This window comes from Hippoglossus hippoglossus, chromosome 6 (assembly GCF_009819705.1).
Source record: "Hippoglossus hippoglossus isolate fHipHip1 chromosome 6, fHipHip1.pri, whole genome shotgun sequence".
Taxonomy (NCBI): domain Eukaryota; kingdom Metazoa; phylum Chordata; class Actinopteri; order Pleuronectiformes; family Pleuronectidae; genus Hippoglossus; species Hippoglossus hippoglossus.
In genome coordinates this window covers 1,321,555-1,341,309 of record NC_047156.1, presented here as the reverse complement: position 1 = coordinate 1,341,309, position 19,755 = coordinate 1,321,555, and the positions used below count along the sequence as shown (strand labels likewise).

Sequence of the window (19,755 nt, the reverse complement as noted above, 5' to 3'; positions counted from 1 at the left end):
AGAGAGAAATTCTGCAGCTAAAGATACATATTTGGCCTCTGGCACATTCTAATGTCACTATTCCTTCATATACACTCATTTTAATTACTGCATATTAAAGGCCAATCAGAGAGCACGTTCCTCCGACAAGGCTAACGCCCAATTTCCTTGTGTTAGACACAACAAAGAAAGAATCCTGGATCCGCCCATTTATCCAGATCCTCTTCCTAATTTATGAGTTCTTTGTTGGGTCGTGAACCACCAACCTGAAATATTAATATTTAAAACATATTCCTGACTCATCTGTGATATTTTGATGAAAAATATCAATTATTTGTATTTATTGACACCTGATGGAATCCGTCAGAGTGACAGAGAACGTGAATCACTGTTTTATCAGTATCAAAAATTCTCTAATGCTCTTTTCTTATATCAATCAACACCAGTCATGTCAACAAGTTTATTTTATTAAGCAACTATCAACAAAACTACTAAATAAAATGTATAAATGACTTTCAATATGACACAATTAACATACAAATAATATACAGATAAAGTTCTGATAAAGACTCATTTTCAAGCACAAGCAAAGTATAGAGAAGATTATAGATACATAATGTTTATAAAAAGGAATATTGTACATTTATATAAAATAATTCCTCTAATTATCGATCAGAAAGTTAAGAAAAGTATCAAAAGGTAAAAGTGAAGAAGAATCGAGCCGATGTCCTGCAGTGGATTTCACAGAGATTACATCACAAAGCGCTACACAAATTATATAAATACACAAAAACCAGTAGAGGTTAATATACGTCGCTCATATAAAATATAAATATTAGGTTTTATCATTTCAAAGGTTTACATATAAAATTACAGCACGAACGGAACATCAGATTCGCTGCTCACCAGCTTCTCGTTACCACAGTGACGACAATATCAAAACAGATCTGACATCAGATTCGTGTGGGGGGGATAAGCACCAGCGAGCCACACACACAGGAAGTGATTATGTCGTAACAATGGTGCACGTAAACATCTGGGATCAATCAGACGGTGACTGAACGGGGGATAATCTCAGTTTACATTTTATACACGTGTGGATTTATTCACCTTCGTCTCCATGAAGGATTTGAAGGAGGCTCTGAAATGGTTGTTTGCAAAAACAAACCTGATTTCTGATTAGACAACTGAGCCTTTGTTTTTCTAACTTGTCATGATCAGCCTCAGTCTGTGGTTTGAGTTAAACATGATGAGTGTGTGCGACCAGAGTTCAGTCCATCCTCTGGTCTTCATCACTGGTCCAGGTCGTTGCCACTATCGCGGCTGTTGGGCCGATAGTGGCACAGGCAGAACTCCCGGATCCGACTGCAGGCCTCCACCATCATCTCCTTCGGCACCGTCAACACGATGCGGAAGAAGTTGGGATACTCGAAGGCCTGCGAGAGGACAGGACGTGCACACATGATGACACCTTGTATTTTGACAATGTCAGGACAAAGAGATGGACGAGGAGAGGACGGAGAAACGCTGACTTACAGAGGCAGGTAGACAGAAGACCGACTGTTCAGTGACCAGACGTTCAGTGAAGTCCACATCGTTCTTAAAGTCTGGGAAGTGATCCATGTCCATCCCCACCTGGACACACACACACACACACACACTTATATAATAACACTCTCATCAGCTATTCTACATAAAAAGGTAAAAACTATTAGAAATGAATTCCTCAGAATGACATATTCATTGAACTCAGTGTTATTTCTCTTAGTTTATTAAAGTATGGCTTCCGTCTTTGACTTTGAACAGTCCCAGTTCATTTTGGACACGTGCACGAAACCAACACAGTGTGTAACTCAACAGCATCGTTTCTGTCCTGTTACTGTCCGTGTGTTTCTGACTTCACGCTGCATCAGGTTGTTGTAAAATGTAAAGACTAGAGATTTAAACCTGACGTCAGAAGACAAATTAAAACATTCATTGTGACATAAAACATATATATTGCGTGTTCAAAAGTTACCGACCATGAGGTACATGGCTCCTGAGGTCTTGACGGGGTTCAGGCCGGCGACAGTGGACAGCTCGTTGAAGCAGATCTCTGCGTTAGACTGAGGAGACAAAGATAAATCATGACATCCGTCTCTTATGATGCGTATTAATGTAAGTTCTAAATCCTCATAATTATCCCCAGATGTACCTTTAGTAAGCTGATGGTGTTGTTGTAGAAGCTTTGAGGCGTGTTATTGAGGATGCCCTCCAGCGCCCCCTGGATCAGACTGCAGGCTCCCAGAATACGTTGGGTCAGTTTCACCAGCCCCTGACGAATCTGTAGACGAGACACATGTCATTTAGTTTAATACGAGAGTGTGTGTGTGTGTGTGTGTGTGTGTGTGTGTGTGTGTGTGTGTGTGTGTGTGTGTGTGTGTGTGTGTGTTTGGTTACGTACCGCAGATCCAAGTATGTCATTCCTGTCATGGATGAGGATCCATCCCATCCTCCACCCGGGGACCAGCCAGCGTTTTGCCAGACCCCCGCAGGAGATGACGGGGACGTCACTGCTGAGCGACGCCATGGAAGGACAGCTGCAGCCTGGTAGCACCTGGAGGAGCAGGAACAATTAGATACGTTCGTACGGTGAAGTCATCCAGGCGCCATTATACTGAGTAACCGAAGGCGTAACTGTAGCGTTGATGGAGCTCAAATGGTGCGGCCATCTTTTCCACAAGAAAACAACGTTTAGCAAACATTAATATCAAAACTTGACTTTTCTGGACAACGGAACAAACCGTAAACACAACATTTCCTACACAGCTGTAAGGGGTTGACCAATCACAACAGAGTGAGGCCAGCTGGCCAATCAGAGCAGACTGAGGGGGGTCTTAAAGAGACAGGAGCAAAAACCAAGTGTTTGAGACAGAGGCTGAAAAGAGGAGCTGCAGCAAAGGACAGTTTTCTGAACTGATTGAAATGATCAACCTGAATATGAGCAGAATGTCTCCTTTCAGTTTCCAAAATAATAAACTGAAAGATGGTAAATGAAGCTGAAACTCACTGTGACACAAATAAACAATCATAGAGTCTAAGAAAAGGGGAAAAGTCATAGATTCTTCATCATTTCTTTAATAAACATAACTTTCTCAGCGCCTGATAATCTTGTAACTCATAAAACGAGCATTGTGAGTAAGTTGGCTGAATCTCCTCCTGAGATATTTGATATTTGATATTTGCTCTGGACGTGAAACCTCGCTCCACGCACACAAAGCTGCTTCTCATTATAGTCGTACAGTATCTTGGACACCGAGCCAGGAGCCGAGCCAGGAGCCGAGCCAGGTCCTACTGGTCACACGGCTGCCAACTGTAAAACAGCACGAACTGCTGAGGTCTAATTTGAACTTGAACTCACTCACTCCTCCAATCTCTGAACCCGAGAACATCTAGATTTCTTTTGTTGTTTTTGTAGTTCTCCATCTTGCTTTGTTTTACTTTTATACGTGTACATACATTTGAATCACTTATATATTTGTGTAAACCAATAAAATAAAAAAGCAAATGGTGACACTAAAAGGTGACATAGTTCTTTATCTTTAGATTTTAATTAAAGCTGAGGGATGTACCTGGTTCGAATTTTGCTGATATCTGGTAAGAAAGGAATCATAAGAAGAAGAGCTGGAGCCTGACAGCCGAGAAAAGTGGTTTGAGAAGGAAATTTACTCAGCTGGAAGAAAAGTGGGAGAAAGTGTTGGGATGATGAAAGGAATCAGAGAAAGGACGGACGGAGGTGGAACAAATCAAGTGTTGTTTTCTATATGACTGAATAAAAGTTAAAAATATCTCTAAAGAAACAGTGAGTAACTCTGTAGCTGATTTACAAACATCTGCCCAGATGTGTTGTGAGTTTACTGCGGGTCCTGAGGTCGGGGGGGTTGGAGGTGAAGTGCCCCACTGATTTAGTGTCTGCTCGGCCGGGGCAGTTCACAGACGATCTGGCCCCTCCCTCCAGCCATAAAAAGAAATGCCTCCACGCCCCCCCCCCCCCACACTACCACCACCAATCCTCTCCTCAACTGCCTCTCCGCCCCCCACACGCCCCTCGACTCCTCCCTGCATGTCCCACCCCCCCATCACCAGGATTAAGTGCAACCACATGTAGCCAGAAAAGGTGCTGAGTCATTGTGCTCTGCTTGGTTCAATGTGAAGGAGTCAGATGGCGACAGAGGAGGGGGGGGAGGGGAGGGGTCTCTGGATGCACCCAACAACCCCGACTCTAAAACTTTTCCACTCACTGCTGCTGCAAGACATTTTTTAAAAAGCCCCGACGTTAACCTGCGAAAATGCATTTGTCTTCATGCACCTGGTGAAAAACTGCGTTTTAGTTTGAGTGGCTGAGAGACAACGTGTGTTTGTGTTCATCCTCAGTAGAAACAGCTTGTTTGATTTAAAAAGCGTGAAGCTGGGAGTAAGAACATACCAACCCTGTGTTTCCTGCTTACATAAGGACACACCAGCTTATATACCGACATCATATAGGCCACGCTTCACCCAATCAGAAGAAGGGGGCGGCGTGTTGCTAACAACATCTCAACCCTCGAAACGAACCAAACAGCGATAAAACCTGATTTGGACGTTTACTCCAGCAGAGGAAAGGCGATGAAATGATGCTCGAGGAAAACAATATATAAAGATGCAAATATTTCATGTCAGTCAGTGTTGATAATTATCTACGTCCTCGTCTACGTCTTTGTTTTTCTGTGGAATTAAACCCAAGAGAAACAAATACAAGCGTCAGTTACAAGGTCGAACTCGGTGAACCATGTTTTACACTGTGCAGAGATACGTTCTTTACTTCTCCTTAGTTTTATAGTCTTTTTTACTTATTCTAAAATGGTTACATGTTTACAGGAGGATTTGACGTTCTGCTGCCATAACCAGAGAATTTTCCCTGACGTGGAATCAATAAGGTTCTTATCTCATCTTAATAAAGCCTTTGATGGATATATCAAATCTATATTTGTTCATTTTAGCATCAGACTGTCGATGAATTAGATCAATGAGTCATTTGATGCTGATTTTTAAAAGGACATTTTCACATAGGACCCATATTTAGTCTTTATCTAAGTGGAAAACTACTGGATTCAACTCTGACCTTTTGTCCACTTTTATAATGTTATAGTGTTTGTGTGTGTGTGTGTGTGTGTGTGTGTGTGCGCGTGCGTGTGTGTGTGCGCGTGTGTGTGTGTGTGTGTGTGTGTGTGTGTGTGTGTGTGTGTGTGTGTGTGTGTGTGTGCATGTGTGTGTGTGTGTGTGTGTGTGTGTGTGTGTGTGTGTGTGTGCGTGTGTGTGTGTGTGTGTGTGTGTGTGTGTGTGTGTGTGTGTGTGCGTGCACATGTTTGCACGAACAGGACGTTTGACCAGTACAAACTTTTCAAGGCCGACACTGACGTCCACGTTTTAGACTGAATTTGCTGATGTTGTTTTTTTTCTTTGATCCTCAGTTTGGTCTCTCTCAGGTTTGACAGGTTTGTTTGCTTTGATTCCTCCAGAACAGACAACAGAGGACATTTTACATTTTTAAATCTTCTTTAGTTCTGGAGGAAAGTGCTTTAAACGATAGAGAGAAGCTGGATCCAAATACCAGCGACCGCAACACAACCTCTGCTGATGCTGCTGTGTTGAATAATGTGCCAAACCGACCGGCCGCCCTGTAGGTGTGCCTTGTGTCGGTGTGAGGTCACACTCACCATATCGCAGTAGATTTCATCGGCCAGAATAGGAACACAGTGTCTGGAGGCCACTGGGGAAACACGGGGAAAAACGTATATATGTAATTGTTCTGCTGAAATGAGCTAAGTTGTGTTTTTGTTATTTGACATGGATGAGATTTTGAGGGACGTCAGAACTGACCTTTGAGGATCTTCTGCAGATGCTCCTTGCTGTAGACGGAGCCACACGGGTTGGACGGGTTGGTAACAATCACACAGGAAGTCCTCTCGTCGATCAGGCTCTCCATCTGCTGCAGGTCGACCTCCCACGACTTTTCCGGCTGCAAATCAAAGACAACGTTTGTCAGGATGAGGACAGAAAGTGAACCGTGCATGTTAAAGCTTCCTCGTGATGCTCAGAGACTCCAGCTACCGAGAACCTGATGCAACCTGCAATTCCTACGATGGCCACAAGTCCAAATGTCTTTCAAAGTCATGCATGTGAGGGATTTTGTTGCATTCATGCAATGTCTATGAAGACGTATTAGAGCCATCGCAGAAAAATAGGAAGGTAATATGATATAATATAATCTAAATTTGCAAGAAAATCTCAAAAACATTATTATCGTAGTATTACAACATTATTCTCCTTCACATGAGCCTGATATCCAGCCGTAGTTTAGCCGTAGTTTAGCCGTAGTTTAGCCGTAGTTGTGTTAACAGTCGGCTGACGTTGTTCCTCTACTCACCAGCAGGTTGTAGAGTTTGACGTTGATGCCCATGGAGACGGCCAGAGTCTTATATAAGGAGAAGCCCGGGCATGGCACCAGGATGTTGTCCCCGGGGTTACACAGGACACTGATAGCCAGGTCAATGGCATGACTGCAGCCGCTGGTCAGGATCACATCCTGGAAGAGCACGTTTACTTTTCAGAACACAGACACTGAAACATACGATGTCATTGGGTTTTTGGGGGAGGACGTGATTTTAAAAGTGCGTGAGGATAAAGAGACGGCACCTCTGCCTCCAGTGGAGCCTCGGGGCAGCTGTAAAAGTTGGCCAAGGCCTGTCGGCTCTTCAGATAACCTGCAGGTGAACACATGCAAACAGACACACAACAACAGTTTAGAAGGACATCACTGTCAATCATTTCAGTGGATCTCTGGGCCCTATATTTCTCAACAAGCGCCAATAAAGTCACTTTTGTGGCTGTAAAACTACGTTATCTCGTATTTCACCTTCGTGCATCTGTGCCAGAGCGTTCAGGAAAAACATCAACTGATGATTAATGTTGGATCAGAGCGACTCACCGACAGAGGGAGCGTAGCCGTTGAATTTCTGCGAGTCTACGGCGTCTTTCACGGCCTGAAGCACCACCTGGTCTGTGGGCAGGTTTCCGAACACTGTGGGGTCCCCTGGGGAACAGGTCAAGTCACAGTTACACATAAGTGAACAAAAGAAAACATTAAAAAATAAAGGTTTTATGTATTCGTGCAGGAAATATGGTCAATCATCATTTAATAAAACAAAATGAAGACATCCGAGAGCAGCAGTGTGAAGTAAAGACTCTGGTATCTCTGGTTTTCTATCATCCAGAGTTTGGTCTCCAGTCGTAGGAAACTGGTTCTTCTGATCTCTGATTGGATTCATCTCTAAATGAAGATTTGAGTGTCAGCAGACGGATGATCAGCAGAAACCTTCTCACCTATAGAGAGAGCGATCATGGGCTTGTCTCTGTTGGGTGTGAGCTTCATCTCGTCCACGATGCTCCTGATGGGGTTGAGCGTGTTGTTGGCCATCTCTGAGGGCTTCACCTCCCACCTCTGCCGGCGGCTCTTCACCTTGGCCGGGTACAAGCTGCCGTTCATGCTGACGTGGTTGACGCCGTTTCCCAGCACCCCCCTCCCGTTGACCACGGTCCCACTCAGGGTTTTGGCGTTGAGCGCGGTTTTGCCGTGGACTCCGTTCCCGTTCATCTTAACCAAGTACGACTTGTCATCCATCCTGGAACTGAGGAGGAGGATTGAGAGGAAGAACAAGAATCGGTTTATTTCCAACCCTGGAACCTAAAATAACTTAAACTACCTAAAATACTCTATGAATTAATAATAATGTATGAACAGCCTATAAAATAAGCCCAAGTGCCCATTCTGCATTATGAGCAGTTTCAATTTTTGACGCTTAAAGTACATTTAGGTTTTGTGATTTCAACATTTTATATTTGATCATATTCACACAGTGTGGTTTTACTTTATTAACTTAAGAACAGATTATGTAATTCTCTCTTTGATGCTGATGCAAAACTGAAAAAAAAAGGAATAACATAATCCTCAAATTTGTCATTTGATTCGTAAAACAAGATAAAACCTACAGATGAATTCAAATATTCTTATTTCTAGGCTTAAAGTTCCTGCTCAGACAATAATTTTTAATTAGTTTTATTTGATTAGCTTCAAATCCCAACACACTTTATCTGTTGAGTGGATTTAGAAAAACATCTAACATTTCCATAATATAGATTAATACACATTATAATACAATGCCAATATATTTTAAACTCTGATTCATATAGAGGACAAACTTTCTTTGACTATTATCACTGATGCATTTTATTATCATCATAAATAACATGTTTAGTCTCGTAAACAGAAAGAAGTTCACAGTCAAAGCCACGAACTGATTCTGGTCCGAAACAAACAAACAGAAGAATCAGCCTCAGGGTGAAGAGGCACCAGGAGGCTGCACAGGAACCACACAGAATAAAGTCCATTTTCATTCATGATATTAATGTTCTGATGAACTGGAATCATAAAAGTCACTGACCTCAGTTAATATTCAGCACAGTTTGGTCCAAAAAGCAGCAGCAGCAGATTAATCAGCAGGAATGAAGTGGAGGATGCATCGAGCCGGTTTTATAGCTCAATACCTCAAAAATGGGTGTTGAACGCTGCCAATACTTCTATTGGTGGAGGCTGAGGGCTGTGTCATACACCCCTCTGACATCACTAACCAGAACCAAACCACCTCAGCCCTCCATCAATTATCAGCGGGGGGGGGGCAGCCCATATGGAGACGTGTCTGCGTGCGTAGTGGGGTTCAAACAGAGACAGAGTGTCAACATGACACCAGGTAGGGAATCAAACGCTTTTATTATGAAGGGACGAGTATTACCATGTTTTTATCTTCATACTCAGAGAAGGAAAGTTTACTTAGAGTCACACTGGGTTCAAATGATTAAGTCTAATATGCATAGATTCTCCTTTTAGCTCAGTGTTTGGTTTCTGGGACACAGATTTAACTGGTATCCATCGTTCTCTTGTCTGTGGTGAAGAGTTAGAACCAAATCAAAGGAAAATCTGATCTGAGATTCATTTTAAATCCAGAAGGAGTCGAACTACGGAGCAGGAATTCTCCGTGATGCTTATTTCCTACTAGAGAAAATGTCTAGTATGACTTTCTTCTTAATTACAACTTCCCTCTGTGTCCGGCTGCATTACAGATCATACACCTCCTCCATGTTAGCAGATGGGACACGGACCAAACTAAAAAAAATCCAAGTTCATGTCAAATGGATTTTATGTCGCTCTCATCCCACTGATGTTTGACGTGTGTCATCATCGTCTCTGCCCAAACACAAAGTTACTTATTCACGGTGGCTGTGACATCACGCTAACACCCGGAGTCAACAGAATGTGTTGTGGTAGAAACTGTTTGTATCCCGAGCCTCTTGACTCTTCGTGACAAATCAATGTCCACGGACAAATGTTAGTTTTGTCCAAACACAGCGAAACAGCAGTTTGTTATGTCACTGGGAGGATGTGGGTCATATTTCAAATGAGCCCAGTTTCATTCAGCTGCTTCCAGTGCAGGTTACAGTGAAGTACAGTGAGCCGCCTGATTGGTCAAACTCAAACCTCTGGGGAGAACTTCCTGTTACATGACTGCTGGTCAGTCCACCTCTTCTTCTTCTTTATGGTTCCTGTGCTCAGCGTCAGAAGATGCTCTGTAGGTATTTTACAGTTTTTCTTCAATCTTCAGTCGTTTAAGTCTTGTTTTTTTACCTCTGCTGTGGTCGCATCATTAACTGTGTGGTTTTATCCTCAGGTCAAACGTCGTCCTGGTGAAGTAACGTGAGCCGACTCCTGTTTCAACAGATTCATAAATCACAGTTCACAGTTCACGGGTCAATTCAGCATCAAACAATGTGACACAGGCTCAGTTACTGAGGTTGAGAAAGTTATAAGTTGAAATTTAAAAGATTTAAATTACGCAGTTACTACACGACACTAAAAACATATTCATGCAGTGGCATTGGATCTTGACATTGACATTGTGACGTATTGGGAGAACTGGGATCTATGACTGTGTGAAGCCTGGTGTTGACTGTGTCCAGGGGCTTGGTGGAGGTGTGAGCTCCACTTCTAGCTGGGCTTGTTTTGAGAACTTGACTCTGGCTGCTCCTGTGGCCCCAGCGTTTGACCCCAGCGTTTGACCCCAGCGTTTGACCCCAGGTTTCCTCCAGAAGTGCAGAGTCACTGTCTGGTGCTCCATCAAGAGGAGAACACTCGTAAACCAGTGTGATGGTGGAGGAGGTGGAGGAGGTGGAGGGAGGAGCCAACATGGACTCAACACAAATGATCCGACTGGTCACAAAGTTGAGCCAAAGCAGAAGAAGCTTTAACTTTAAAATGAATTATATTGTGTTTCTTGCACGATCGTGACATTATTGTGTTGATATCATCTGCCACACAACCAACCATGATGCCATGAAGACACACAAACAGACTCACTGTCGCCGCTGGTAAACATGTTGTGTTACATCAGTCTGTGTTGCTCTTGAGCCGCATGGTGGAAACATACAACATCACATGATGCAACAGTGATACGAGGAAAACGCCGGCGAACATTCAGAGGGAGGAACAACCCAGATTAAACAAATAAATACAAACCGTCCATCGAACACACAACCTGAGACGAGATCGACCCACAAACATCATGTTTTCATTTACTTCATCTCCTCATGAAGTCCAATAAAACTAAATAAGACTGTTTAATTGTTTAATTAAATTAATTAAATCTATGCCGGTCACTAATATGATACTGAATTCAAGCAGGTTAATGAGATTTCTGTCGTTTTATTGTGTAAAATAGTGGAAACACCATCACATAAATTCTGATTGTTTGTTTTTTCCGATTTTGATCACGACTTATTCTTATATAACAACTCAACACACACAGTTTAGTCCACACACACTGCACTTTGTACTCCACCATCAAACCAGCACTGCATCACTTTGCCAAGAGCCTCTGTCATTTCGTCCTGGTGGTGATGGGACCTGAGCACAAACAAAACACGAGAACATCATGAACAACATGAACAAATCCCAGAGAAGGAGGAAGAATCAATATCAACACTTTCCTTGGGCCTTTTCTTTTGTTGAGGCCAAGTGGATGTCTTTGTAGATAAATAGAATCTGTTCCAATAACCTTATTAACAGACTTTTGACACATTGTGAGGACTTTATACCCATTTTTATTAACGGTCTATGGTTCCAACACGTTTCTGCTTCTTCCATTGTACAAAAATCCAAAGGCCAAAACATCTCAGATACATCAGTCTGTGTTGTAGTGACGGTGGAGTCTCAGCTGTCAATCATGACGTGTCACCCTGTTTACAAAGCATCAAATAACACAACACACACATTAATGATGATATGAGAATCCATGATTGACAGCTGAGACTGATTCGCGATTGGCTGGGACCTCGGAGGCTCCGTCCACCAATCGCTGCCGCTCAGCCCGACTCCAGGAGACGCTCCGTGCCTCGATAGTGGGCAGAAGTGGAAACTCGTCGTCCATCTTTATTTCTCGCCTGTGGTTGTGCTGAACAGCCTCATGGGAAGTTTCAGGTAAATATTTCCTAATCAACCCTCGGGTCAAAAAGCAGTGCCCTAACTTCACCTCAGGCAGAGACCGCCCTGCCTCAGCCCTCTGTAAACACACATGAGCAAACAGAGGAGGATCTGTTGACCTCTGTGCTGACCCCCAGGGATGCACGTCTCAACCAGTGCTGCTCACACAGTGTGGTGTCGTGCCATTGGACTGACTGACTGACTCGGAGGGGGCGGTCCCTGGAGGACAGGTCAATGTCTGCAACAGGAAACAGACGAGTGGACACAACTTGGTCATGAGCTTCACACACAATCAGTTGTTTCTCATTTTGGGCGTAAAAAACGACTTTTACTGAAAACAAACTCTCGTCCTGGTCAATGAGCTCGAAGCACAGCTGAAGCTAAAAGCCGCTCACATTAGAAATGATAGTTTACGATGTTTTATGAGAACTTTAGGATGAGAACAGCTTCCTGATGCAGACTGATACCTTATTTACAGACAGACTAAAATACCATGTGGGTGAAAGGACTGAAGAGCTCGACTGCATGAAACTGCACGAGCGAAAATAAACGAAGATTCAATAACAAATACAGATATTTCTGGTTTGTATATTTCAGTCAATAAGTTACAAGATATAGTTTGAGGTAAACAGTCGAACGATTGCACAGTTTGTCCACCAGGGAGCCTCGAGGAGTCGAATGTCCCTGTGGAAACAGGAGATTTTTCAAACTCTCCATTTGCTAAAATCTTCTCAAACACGATTCAGGATTTCTGCTCCTCATACTCTGACCATCGTCTTTTCTTCTCAGCGGGGGGTTTGTAGTCGGGGTCAGAGTCGAACGAATCGTCGCCGCTGGAAGAACGACTGGAGTAAAGAATGTTCAAATCGAAAGAGGAGTCAGAAACTTTGTCCTCGTCGCCTTGTGACTCAGACTCCACACGCCGGCTCCTGGTCAGTCGGTGACACTCCTGAGCGCTCAGCCTGGTCAGGCTCACGTACGGCTGCAGCAGCACGGCCCGACTCCGCTCTGATGACCTCAGCTGGGCGCCGCGGGCCTCTGACCTCACAGAGGGGTGGTCAGTGTTGGAGGTGGAGGAGGATGCAGCGGTGCGTGGGTCACTCTGCGACTGAAGAGGACTGTTGTTCTGTCGAGTCGATCTGGGAGGTGGAGGGTTTCTGTTTGAGGACAGAGCCTCAGATCGAGAGGCAGAGGGAGAAGACTCGTGTGCAGAAGGCGAAGAGACACGGAGGTGGGACAAGGGCCGATGGGAAGCAGGAGCCGGTTTGAACTGCTCGGCTACATCCGGAGTCTGTGGTCGTCTGGAGGCAGTTAAAGCTCGTCTGTGCTTTAATGAAAGTCTGAGAAAAGTCTGAGGAGGTGGTTTTTGACAGCTGGAAAATGTAGAAGCCTCATGAGAGACAGGAGACGTTTGTGATCTGTTGGTTGTGTTTGAGGGATTTGTCGGGGCAGCACTTTCACAGTCTTGAGGAGAAGTTAGAGCCTGAGGAGTGGAAGCTGGCAACTTGTTTCGAGACACGATAAAAGTATTTGGAGAGGCATGATGGGGTTTGAGGAAGGGACAGCTCCCTCTGACAGACGTGATGTCCATCAGGCTGACGACCGGGGACAACAGAGAGGGCAGAGGAGCGTCTCTGGAGCAGCACTGAGGCAGAGATCCAGCACTTGCTGATCCAGAGCACCGCTCGTCTTCGAGGTTCCCCTGTTCTGATGCTGGCGGAGGGCGGGTGGCGGTCTGTGAAGGTGTGAGCTGTCGGTCGGGGGGACACGGGATGAGGTCAGATGGGGTGAGGTCCTGTGATGAAGAGGTGCAGGAGGACAACTGGAACAGCGGTGGAGATGAGGGAGCGTCGGCCTGAAGCTGCAGCTCCTCTGAACACTCGTCAGGACACTCCTGCAGGATGCTCTTCACCCAGCGCTGGTGTTTGGAGCAGAACTGAGGAGACGAAGCCGCTTCACTCGCTCTCAGGCTGGTTTCCTGAGCACAACTGATCATCTCATCGCCCTCCTTCGATTGTAGACGTCTCCCAACATCTGGATGATTGTGACTCTCTCCAGACACTTCCTGTGCTGCCACATCTTCTCGTTTTAAAACCTCAGGCTGGAACTCTTGGGGAGTTTTATCTTCCACTGACGAGAAGAGACTCTTTGAGGAGCAGATGCACACAACGCACTTTGTGGGTCCAGAGTTTCCCACTTGAGTCGCTCCGTGTTCTGATGCCTGACGACAGGAAGCTGCATCTAAAATAAAAAAAAGGTACAGGATTTTAGCACTTTGAGTAACATGTAGAACGAGAAACACATTATGTGCTAAACATAAACAGTGTGTGTGTGTGTGTGTGTGTGTGTGTGTGTGTGTGTGTGTGTGTGTGTGTGTGTGTGTGTCTTACCACAGTGCAGCAGCTTCCTCAGAGTTATTGCTATGGTCGTGGAGTCGGATGTGATAACATCCAGCAGCAGCTTCTCCTCTTCAGTAACAGGACTTTCCTTCTTCAGGATCTAGAACACACATTTGTACGAATGAGATCAAATGTTCAAGAGGCCACCGTGACCTTGACCTTTGACCTCCAAATTCTACCCAGGTCATCATTGAATCCAAGTGAAAGTTGGCATCACATTTAAAGAAATTCCCTCAAGGCGTTGTTGAGATATCGTGCTCAGGAGTTGTGTGGACGTACAGCACATACATGCAGAGGGACAATCTGGAGACATGATGCCTCCAGCGGAGACATTAATAAAACTATATGCACACATCAAAGCTCACACACACACAGACAGACACACACCTTGTCGATGAAAGTGTCTCCAGGTAGCGCAGCCTCCAGCTCCTGCAGATATTGCAGCAGCCTGTCCTCGACTTTCTGTGCATAATGTTCCCCGTACTGCTGCTGCATCTGTTTCTGAGAGACGAGAACACGCATCGCGTCAGGATGTCCATGAATCAGAGTTTATTTGTCTTTATAATCTCACGTGTTTCTTTTCTGTCAGGACCCACAGTCCGTGGAAAGGGCACCTTCTCACTTTGGGTCTGAAGTTAACGTTTCACATTTTCTTTACCTTTTCACTGTAAAGTTTTTTTATTCTGCTTGTGATCTAACTGACTATTTTCATCACTTTGAAATGTTTTTTGTTTTTATGCTTATCTCACCTGTGACACTTTTATTCTTATATTTCTCCCCCATTGCTTTCTGCTTTGAATTGTTTGCTTTCAATCCTTCATTTTTGAAAAACGCTACGCTAGGTGCTAAGTGTGTTGTGATAATAACAATTATTATTATAAGCTATAAAGAAAACGTTGTAATGTCATTGAAAAAACCACCTGGGTCACAAACTATTTAGTGAAACTGTTTCATTTACAGTCTGACGGCAGGTAAAACAGCGGGGGTGTGAGTTTCCATTTCTTTTAGTCCACAATGTAAATCTCCATCTCCGTTTACTGTCCGACTGAGAAACTGTAAATTCTGAAGTTTCTGAGAAACTGTTTCTGCTGAATCTTGAATTATGGAGGATTTCTACCCACAGGGTTTAGAGTTGATTTGAATGTGTTTGGCCTCCAGACGAAGCAGGAATGTAAATCCTCAGTTCGTCCCGACTGCATCATTCTGTTGATTCTGAGTGAACAGACAGACGATGAAGGATTCATCTTAAACTGAAGCTCTGCGGCGCAGCCTGCTGGATAGAGTAGGAACTGGAAGCCGAGAGAGAGAAGCTCTCAATGCGATTTGAGACGTCATGTCCACAAACCAAAGATTTAATATGTATTATGTTTTTATAAATAGATGATTAACATAGGACCCCCGTTTATCAAACGTTCTAAAGTTTGACTGTTTCTACCTTGACATAATATTCCAGTTTGTCCTGGTCCATAGCGAGAGCCTGAGCTAGAACCCTGAAGTCCAGATGGTTCTTCCTCATGAGGAACATCTCGTGTTGGTTCTGTGCAAGAAAACAAACAGATCATCAGAGTCAAGTTTCCCTTTTCACTACAAGAGAACCCTTTCACATTAAAATAAGTTTTTCATTCTTAATATAAAAAGGAAGGTTAGTGAACATTAAGATGGAATTGAGGCCTTAATGCTGAGTAACATCGTGTTTCACCGTTTCATAGACACACAGCAGATCCTTCTACTGTTGGACACTTACACACTGATCCTGATATTGAGGGAGTTTATTTGGGAAGAACTTGGTGATTTTAAACACAGTATCAACCATCCCTCGACGCTGTCTGAGCATCCACATGACGACCTGAAGGAGGCGACAACCAGGAGAGAGGAAGATCAACAGGAAGCAGAGGAGACCTTTCAATAACACTGCTGCTGGAACGTTTGAAAGAAAAAACACTCGCGTCCGTACCAGGGTTTTAAGTCCAAACATGATCTTCATGTGTTTGATGGGAGCCACCAGTCTGGGTAGAAGTCTGAACGTGGCTTCCAGAAACTTCATCACTCTTTCAAAGTGCTCCATGTCCCTGTTCTTCACGATGCAGAACATCTGAGCAGACGCAACACGCAGCCTCCACGAGTCCTCGGTGCTCAGAGGCTGCAAGTCCACATCTGGCCAATCAGAGGGGTCCACAACTGGGCGGGGACAAAAAAACAGGAACACAAATTCAGTCTCTAAAAGTTCATTTCTCAACAGAAACCACTGGAGAAAAATTAAGATTAGGGTCAACACTTTAAAATAACTTCACTGCTTTATACTGAGACATGTGCAGCTACAGATGTTTCCTTGAGAAACATCACGAATCTTTGCTGGTGACAAAAACTCATGATGACAAATGTACTTAAGAACAGTAACAAAGTAAAAGTAAAGTAGATGTACTTTGTTACATCCCACCACTACACAGTCTATATACATAAACACACATATCTGTACCATGTTCGGTTTTGATCATCATATTGATTTTATTCTTTATTGTAAGTATGTTATGTTCATTATTGGGGGGGTTGTGTGTTTAGTTTCTTGTGTATCGTGTGATGCTGTGATTGCTGTTGTTGGCAAACTGAGGAAATTCTAAATAACTGAGTTAAGAGGTAATAAAGTTTTGAATCTTGAATCTTGAATCTTGAATCCAGTTCAACACACCCAGGATGTTCTTTCGTTTAAAATAACAGATTGAACACGTGACAAGTGTGAAGCAGAGAAAACATGTATCTCAGGTTAATGGTTGAGCATCAGTTGCCATGGCGACTGGGCCTGGAGACCAGCTGCTGGGCTGAACCCGGAAGTGACTTGGACAAAGACAAACCTTCGCATCAGGAGACATGGACAGTGTCTCACTCACCTTGCTGAATGTCCATCGTCCTGTGAGTCCACACGTGTTCTATGATCCACACCGGGAACCTGCGGAACCTGTGGAACCGTCTGTCGTCAGCGGGCAGCTCCGGTTCCTCCATCACCGGGGACAGATCACCGGGTCCCGGCCGCTGGCTCTTTTAAAGGCCGCTTCATGAACGGGCCCCGGTCCCCGGTCCCCCGGTCCCCCGCCCCGCCCCGCCCCGCAGACCCCCGCCCGGCTGGAACATGTACAGACAAGTCGAGATGAGAGAAGTGAACACACAGTCTGCGGCTGAACGTCCATCAACAGCTGTTTGAATGAGATGCGAATCACTTCCGTGTCAAATCCCCCGTCGCTATCAAAATAAGGCTTGTTTTTAAAATGTGGATCGTGATAAATGCGCGGTTGACGCTTGGAGAGTTTTATTGTGAAGAGGACTGATCCGTATGTGACCCTCAGACCCGGAACTACTTTCCCACAGCGCAGGGATTCCTGTCCGTGTGTTGTCCTTGTGACCTGGACCTAGTTAACGCGACTGGCAGGTAACTGGGTTGTACATTGCTTATTTATACATATATTCATTTATATATCGTCTCTATTTATTCATATCTGACTGAATTCTTAACATCACGGACATTAGTGTCATGCTGTTGAGGGGGGCGCTTGTTTCCCGCACCTCGTTGACCCGCTCACATCCACTTCTCCTCACTCCTCCATTTCTACAAGAATCACTTTTGTTGCACTTGTGAAATCACAAGTTTCCCAGTTGTGTCCGTGTCATGATCTCAGATTCTGGATGTTCGTATCACAGGTTGAGTTTCAGTAGTAAAATATAAAGTGACGTCAGTGGAGCTCCAGCAACTGTCTCCTGTTTCATTGTTTCTGCAGAATCCTGCAAACTAACAAAACACATTAACAAACGCAGATGAAAACAAGTCTCATCGGAATAAAGAGGGTTTTCGTTAGTTTATGCTCGTAGTTAGCTTTAAAGGTTCAGTGTGTAGAATGTAGTGACCTCTAGTGGTGAAGTGTCACGTTGCAGGTGAATGGAGCTTTGATTAAATAAACGTCTCTCTTGTGTGATGTCTGTACAGAAGTGTGCGTCGCCGCCTGATGTGTCGCATCGTCCCGGCTGCAGCATGAACCTGACACCGTGTGGGTCGGTGCTCCGGCTCTGTGCCACGGGGCTCAGACCTTGTGCATCCGCCGCCGCCGCCGGAGCCTTGAGGTTAACCACAGCCACTTGTCTCTCACGAATCTCCACTGACTCGCCGCCTGCGCCCTGCACACGCTCTTACTGCAGCGAAGTCAAGGTGCGCTCCTATCTTCACTACCTCAAACGCAAGATCATACCCCCCCCCTCCCCGCCGTACATCCACGTGTGCCAGGTTGGGGACCCGGTGCTGCGGTCACATGCTGCAGCCGTCGACCCTGCCGCCATAACACAGCCCGAGATCCAGAAGGTCATCAGCACCTTGGTGAAAGTGATGCGCAAACTTGAATGTGTGGGACTCAGTGCGCCTCAGATCGGGGTGCCGCTGCGGATCTTGGCTCTGGAATATCCCGAGGGGATGTTGGAGGAGAGTTCTGCTGCGTCGAGGGAGGCCCGCGGTCTGTCCGCCCAGCCGCTGAGGGTGTTTGTCAACCCTCAGCTGAGGGTGCTGGACGGACGGACGGTGCTCTTTCAGGAAGCCTGCGAGAGCATCTCAGGATTCTCCGCCACAGTTCCTCGCTACCTGTCTGTGGAAGTGTCGGGTACGCATGTTTCAATTTAATCTTGTGTTTCCTGTAGAACACTGGTGCCTTTAGCATCATGCAAAATACTTGTGTAATCTTAGATTGTGTATGAAGGTGCAGACACTGTTGTCATCAGTTGACAGATTTATCGGCCTGATGTTCTCGTCCGTGTGTTTGCTCTTCACTCAGGTCTGAATGAAAAGTGTGAAGCGGTCACGTGGCAGGCGAGCGGCTGGCCGGCTCGTATCCTCCAACACGAGATGGACCACCTGGACGGGGTCCTCTACACCGACCGCATGGACAGCAAGTCTTTCATCAACATCAACTGGCAGAAGCACAATGAATAGAAAACAATCCACAGGACGGACCTCAGTCATCTGTGAAACCGATGATGCAGTTGTGAATTGAAGTTAACCTCTGAGAACTGAGTCACTGGACGTGTTGTTTTCAACTAGAAGCTAAAGGGAGGAAACTAAAACGTTGATGTCACTTTAAAGTACAAAGTTCTGTGGATGAATAAAGAGGCTGAAATGTTCATAACATGAGTGAATCGTGTGTCAACAAAAACTTCTACACAATTTAGTGTTTATGCTTGTAAACAATTAAACTCTTGTAAATACACTGTTATCATTAAAATATAGAAGAATTGGTAGAAGCTTGTCAATCTGTATTTGCAGTTTCACAGTAATTGAGAATGTTTAAGAGGACGAATCGATGTGAACCTAATCAAACATGGACGGGAGTTTGTTCTTTAATGAGTTTTGTCACGAGGATATTTCCTAAATACTCGATGTCCCTCTGACAGACTTTTCTATCTTTACTGACATAAACCCACTGAGACTAAAGCTGAGACTTGGCTCTTGAATGTAGTGTAACTGTTACTCTACATTACTTCAGTAAAACCTCTTCAAACTGAAACCTCGTCACAAAATAAGTTATTTTAGGGCTGAAACGATTAATCGATAATAAAGAATCTGCAGCTTTTAATATTGATAAATCATTTAAGTAACTTTTTAAGCAAAAATGCCAAAATATAAATAATCTACAGATTAATTGATCAAAAAAAGATCTTTGGTTGTAATTATGACTGATTAAAATATAAAATATGAATGATTAAATCTGATTATTCTGGTATAGTTACACCTGTAACTCC

At 44.4% G+C, this 19,755-nt stretch overlaps 3 protein-coding genes across 3 annotated transcripts; 1 reads left to right on the top strand and 2 right to left on the bottom strand.

Moving 5' to 3' along the window:
* Window positions 1-425: 425 nt before the first annotated feature.
* tat (tyrosine aminotransferase) lies at window positions 426-8,640 on the bottom strand. Its single transcript, XM_034589293.1, has 12 exons — window positions 8,499-8,640; window positions 7,381-7,679; window positions 6,986-7,090; window positions 6,694-6,761; window positions 6,425-6,583; window positions 5,878-6,016; window positions 5,715-5,767; window positions 2,423-2,575; window positions 2,174-2,302; window positions 2,001-2,084; window positions 1,516-1,614; window positions 426-1,415 (listed from the first exon to the last, which is right to left on the bottom strand). The coding sequence occupies exons 2-12, from the start codon at window positions 7,676-7,678 to the stop codon at window positions 1,272-1,274; spliced, it is 1,431 nt and encodes a 476-aa protein (XP_034445184.1). The 5' UTR covers window position 7,679; window positions 8,499-8,640; the 3' UTR covers window positions 426-1,271.
* A 3,689-nt stretch (window positions 8,641-12,329) lies between these two features.
* Window positions 12,330-17,191, bottom strand: LOC117763134. Its single transcript, XM_034588043.1, has 7 exons — window positions 16,872-17,191; window positions 15,941-16,164; window positions 15,731-15,832; window positions 15,422-15,523; window positions 14,374-14,487; window positions 13,978-14,086; window positions 12,330-13,828 (listed from the first exon to the last, which is right to left on the bottom strand). The coding sequence occupies exons 1-7, from the start codon at window positions 16,981-16,983 to the stop codon at window positions 12,330-12,332; spliced, it is 2,262 nt and encodes a 753-aa protein (XP_034443934.1). The 5' UTR covers window positions 16,984-17,191.
* Window positions 17,192-17,283: 92 nt separating this feature from the next.
* Window positions 17,284-19,434, top strand: pdf (peptide deformylase, mitochondrial). Its single transcript, XM_034589310.1, has 3 exons — window positions 17,284-17,407; window positions 17,960-18,620; window positions 18,792-19,434. Exons 2-3 carry the CDS (start codon window positions 18,005-18,007, stop codon window positions 18,947-18,949), a joined length of 774 nt encoding a protein of 257 aa, XP_034445201.1. The 5' UTR covers window positions 17,284-17,407; window positions 17,960-18,004; the 3' UTR covers window positions 18,950-19,434.
* The last annotated feature ends 321 nt before the right edge of the window (window positions 19,435-19,755 follow it).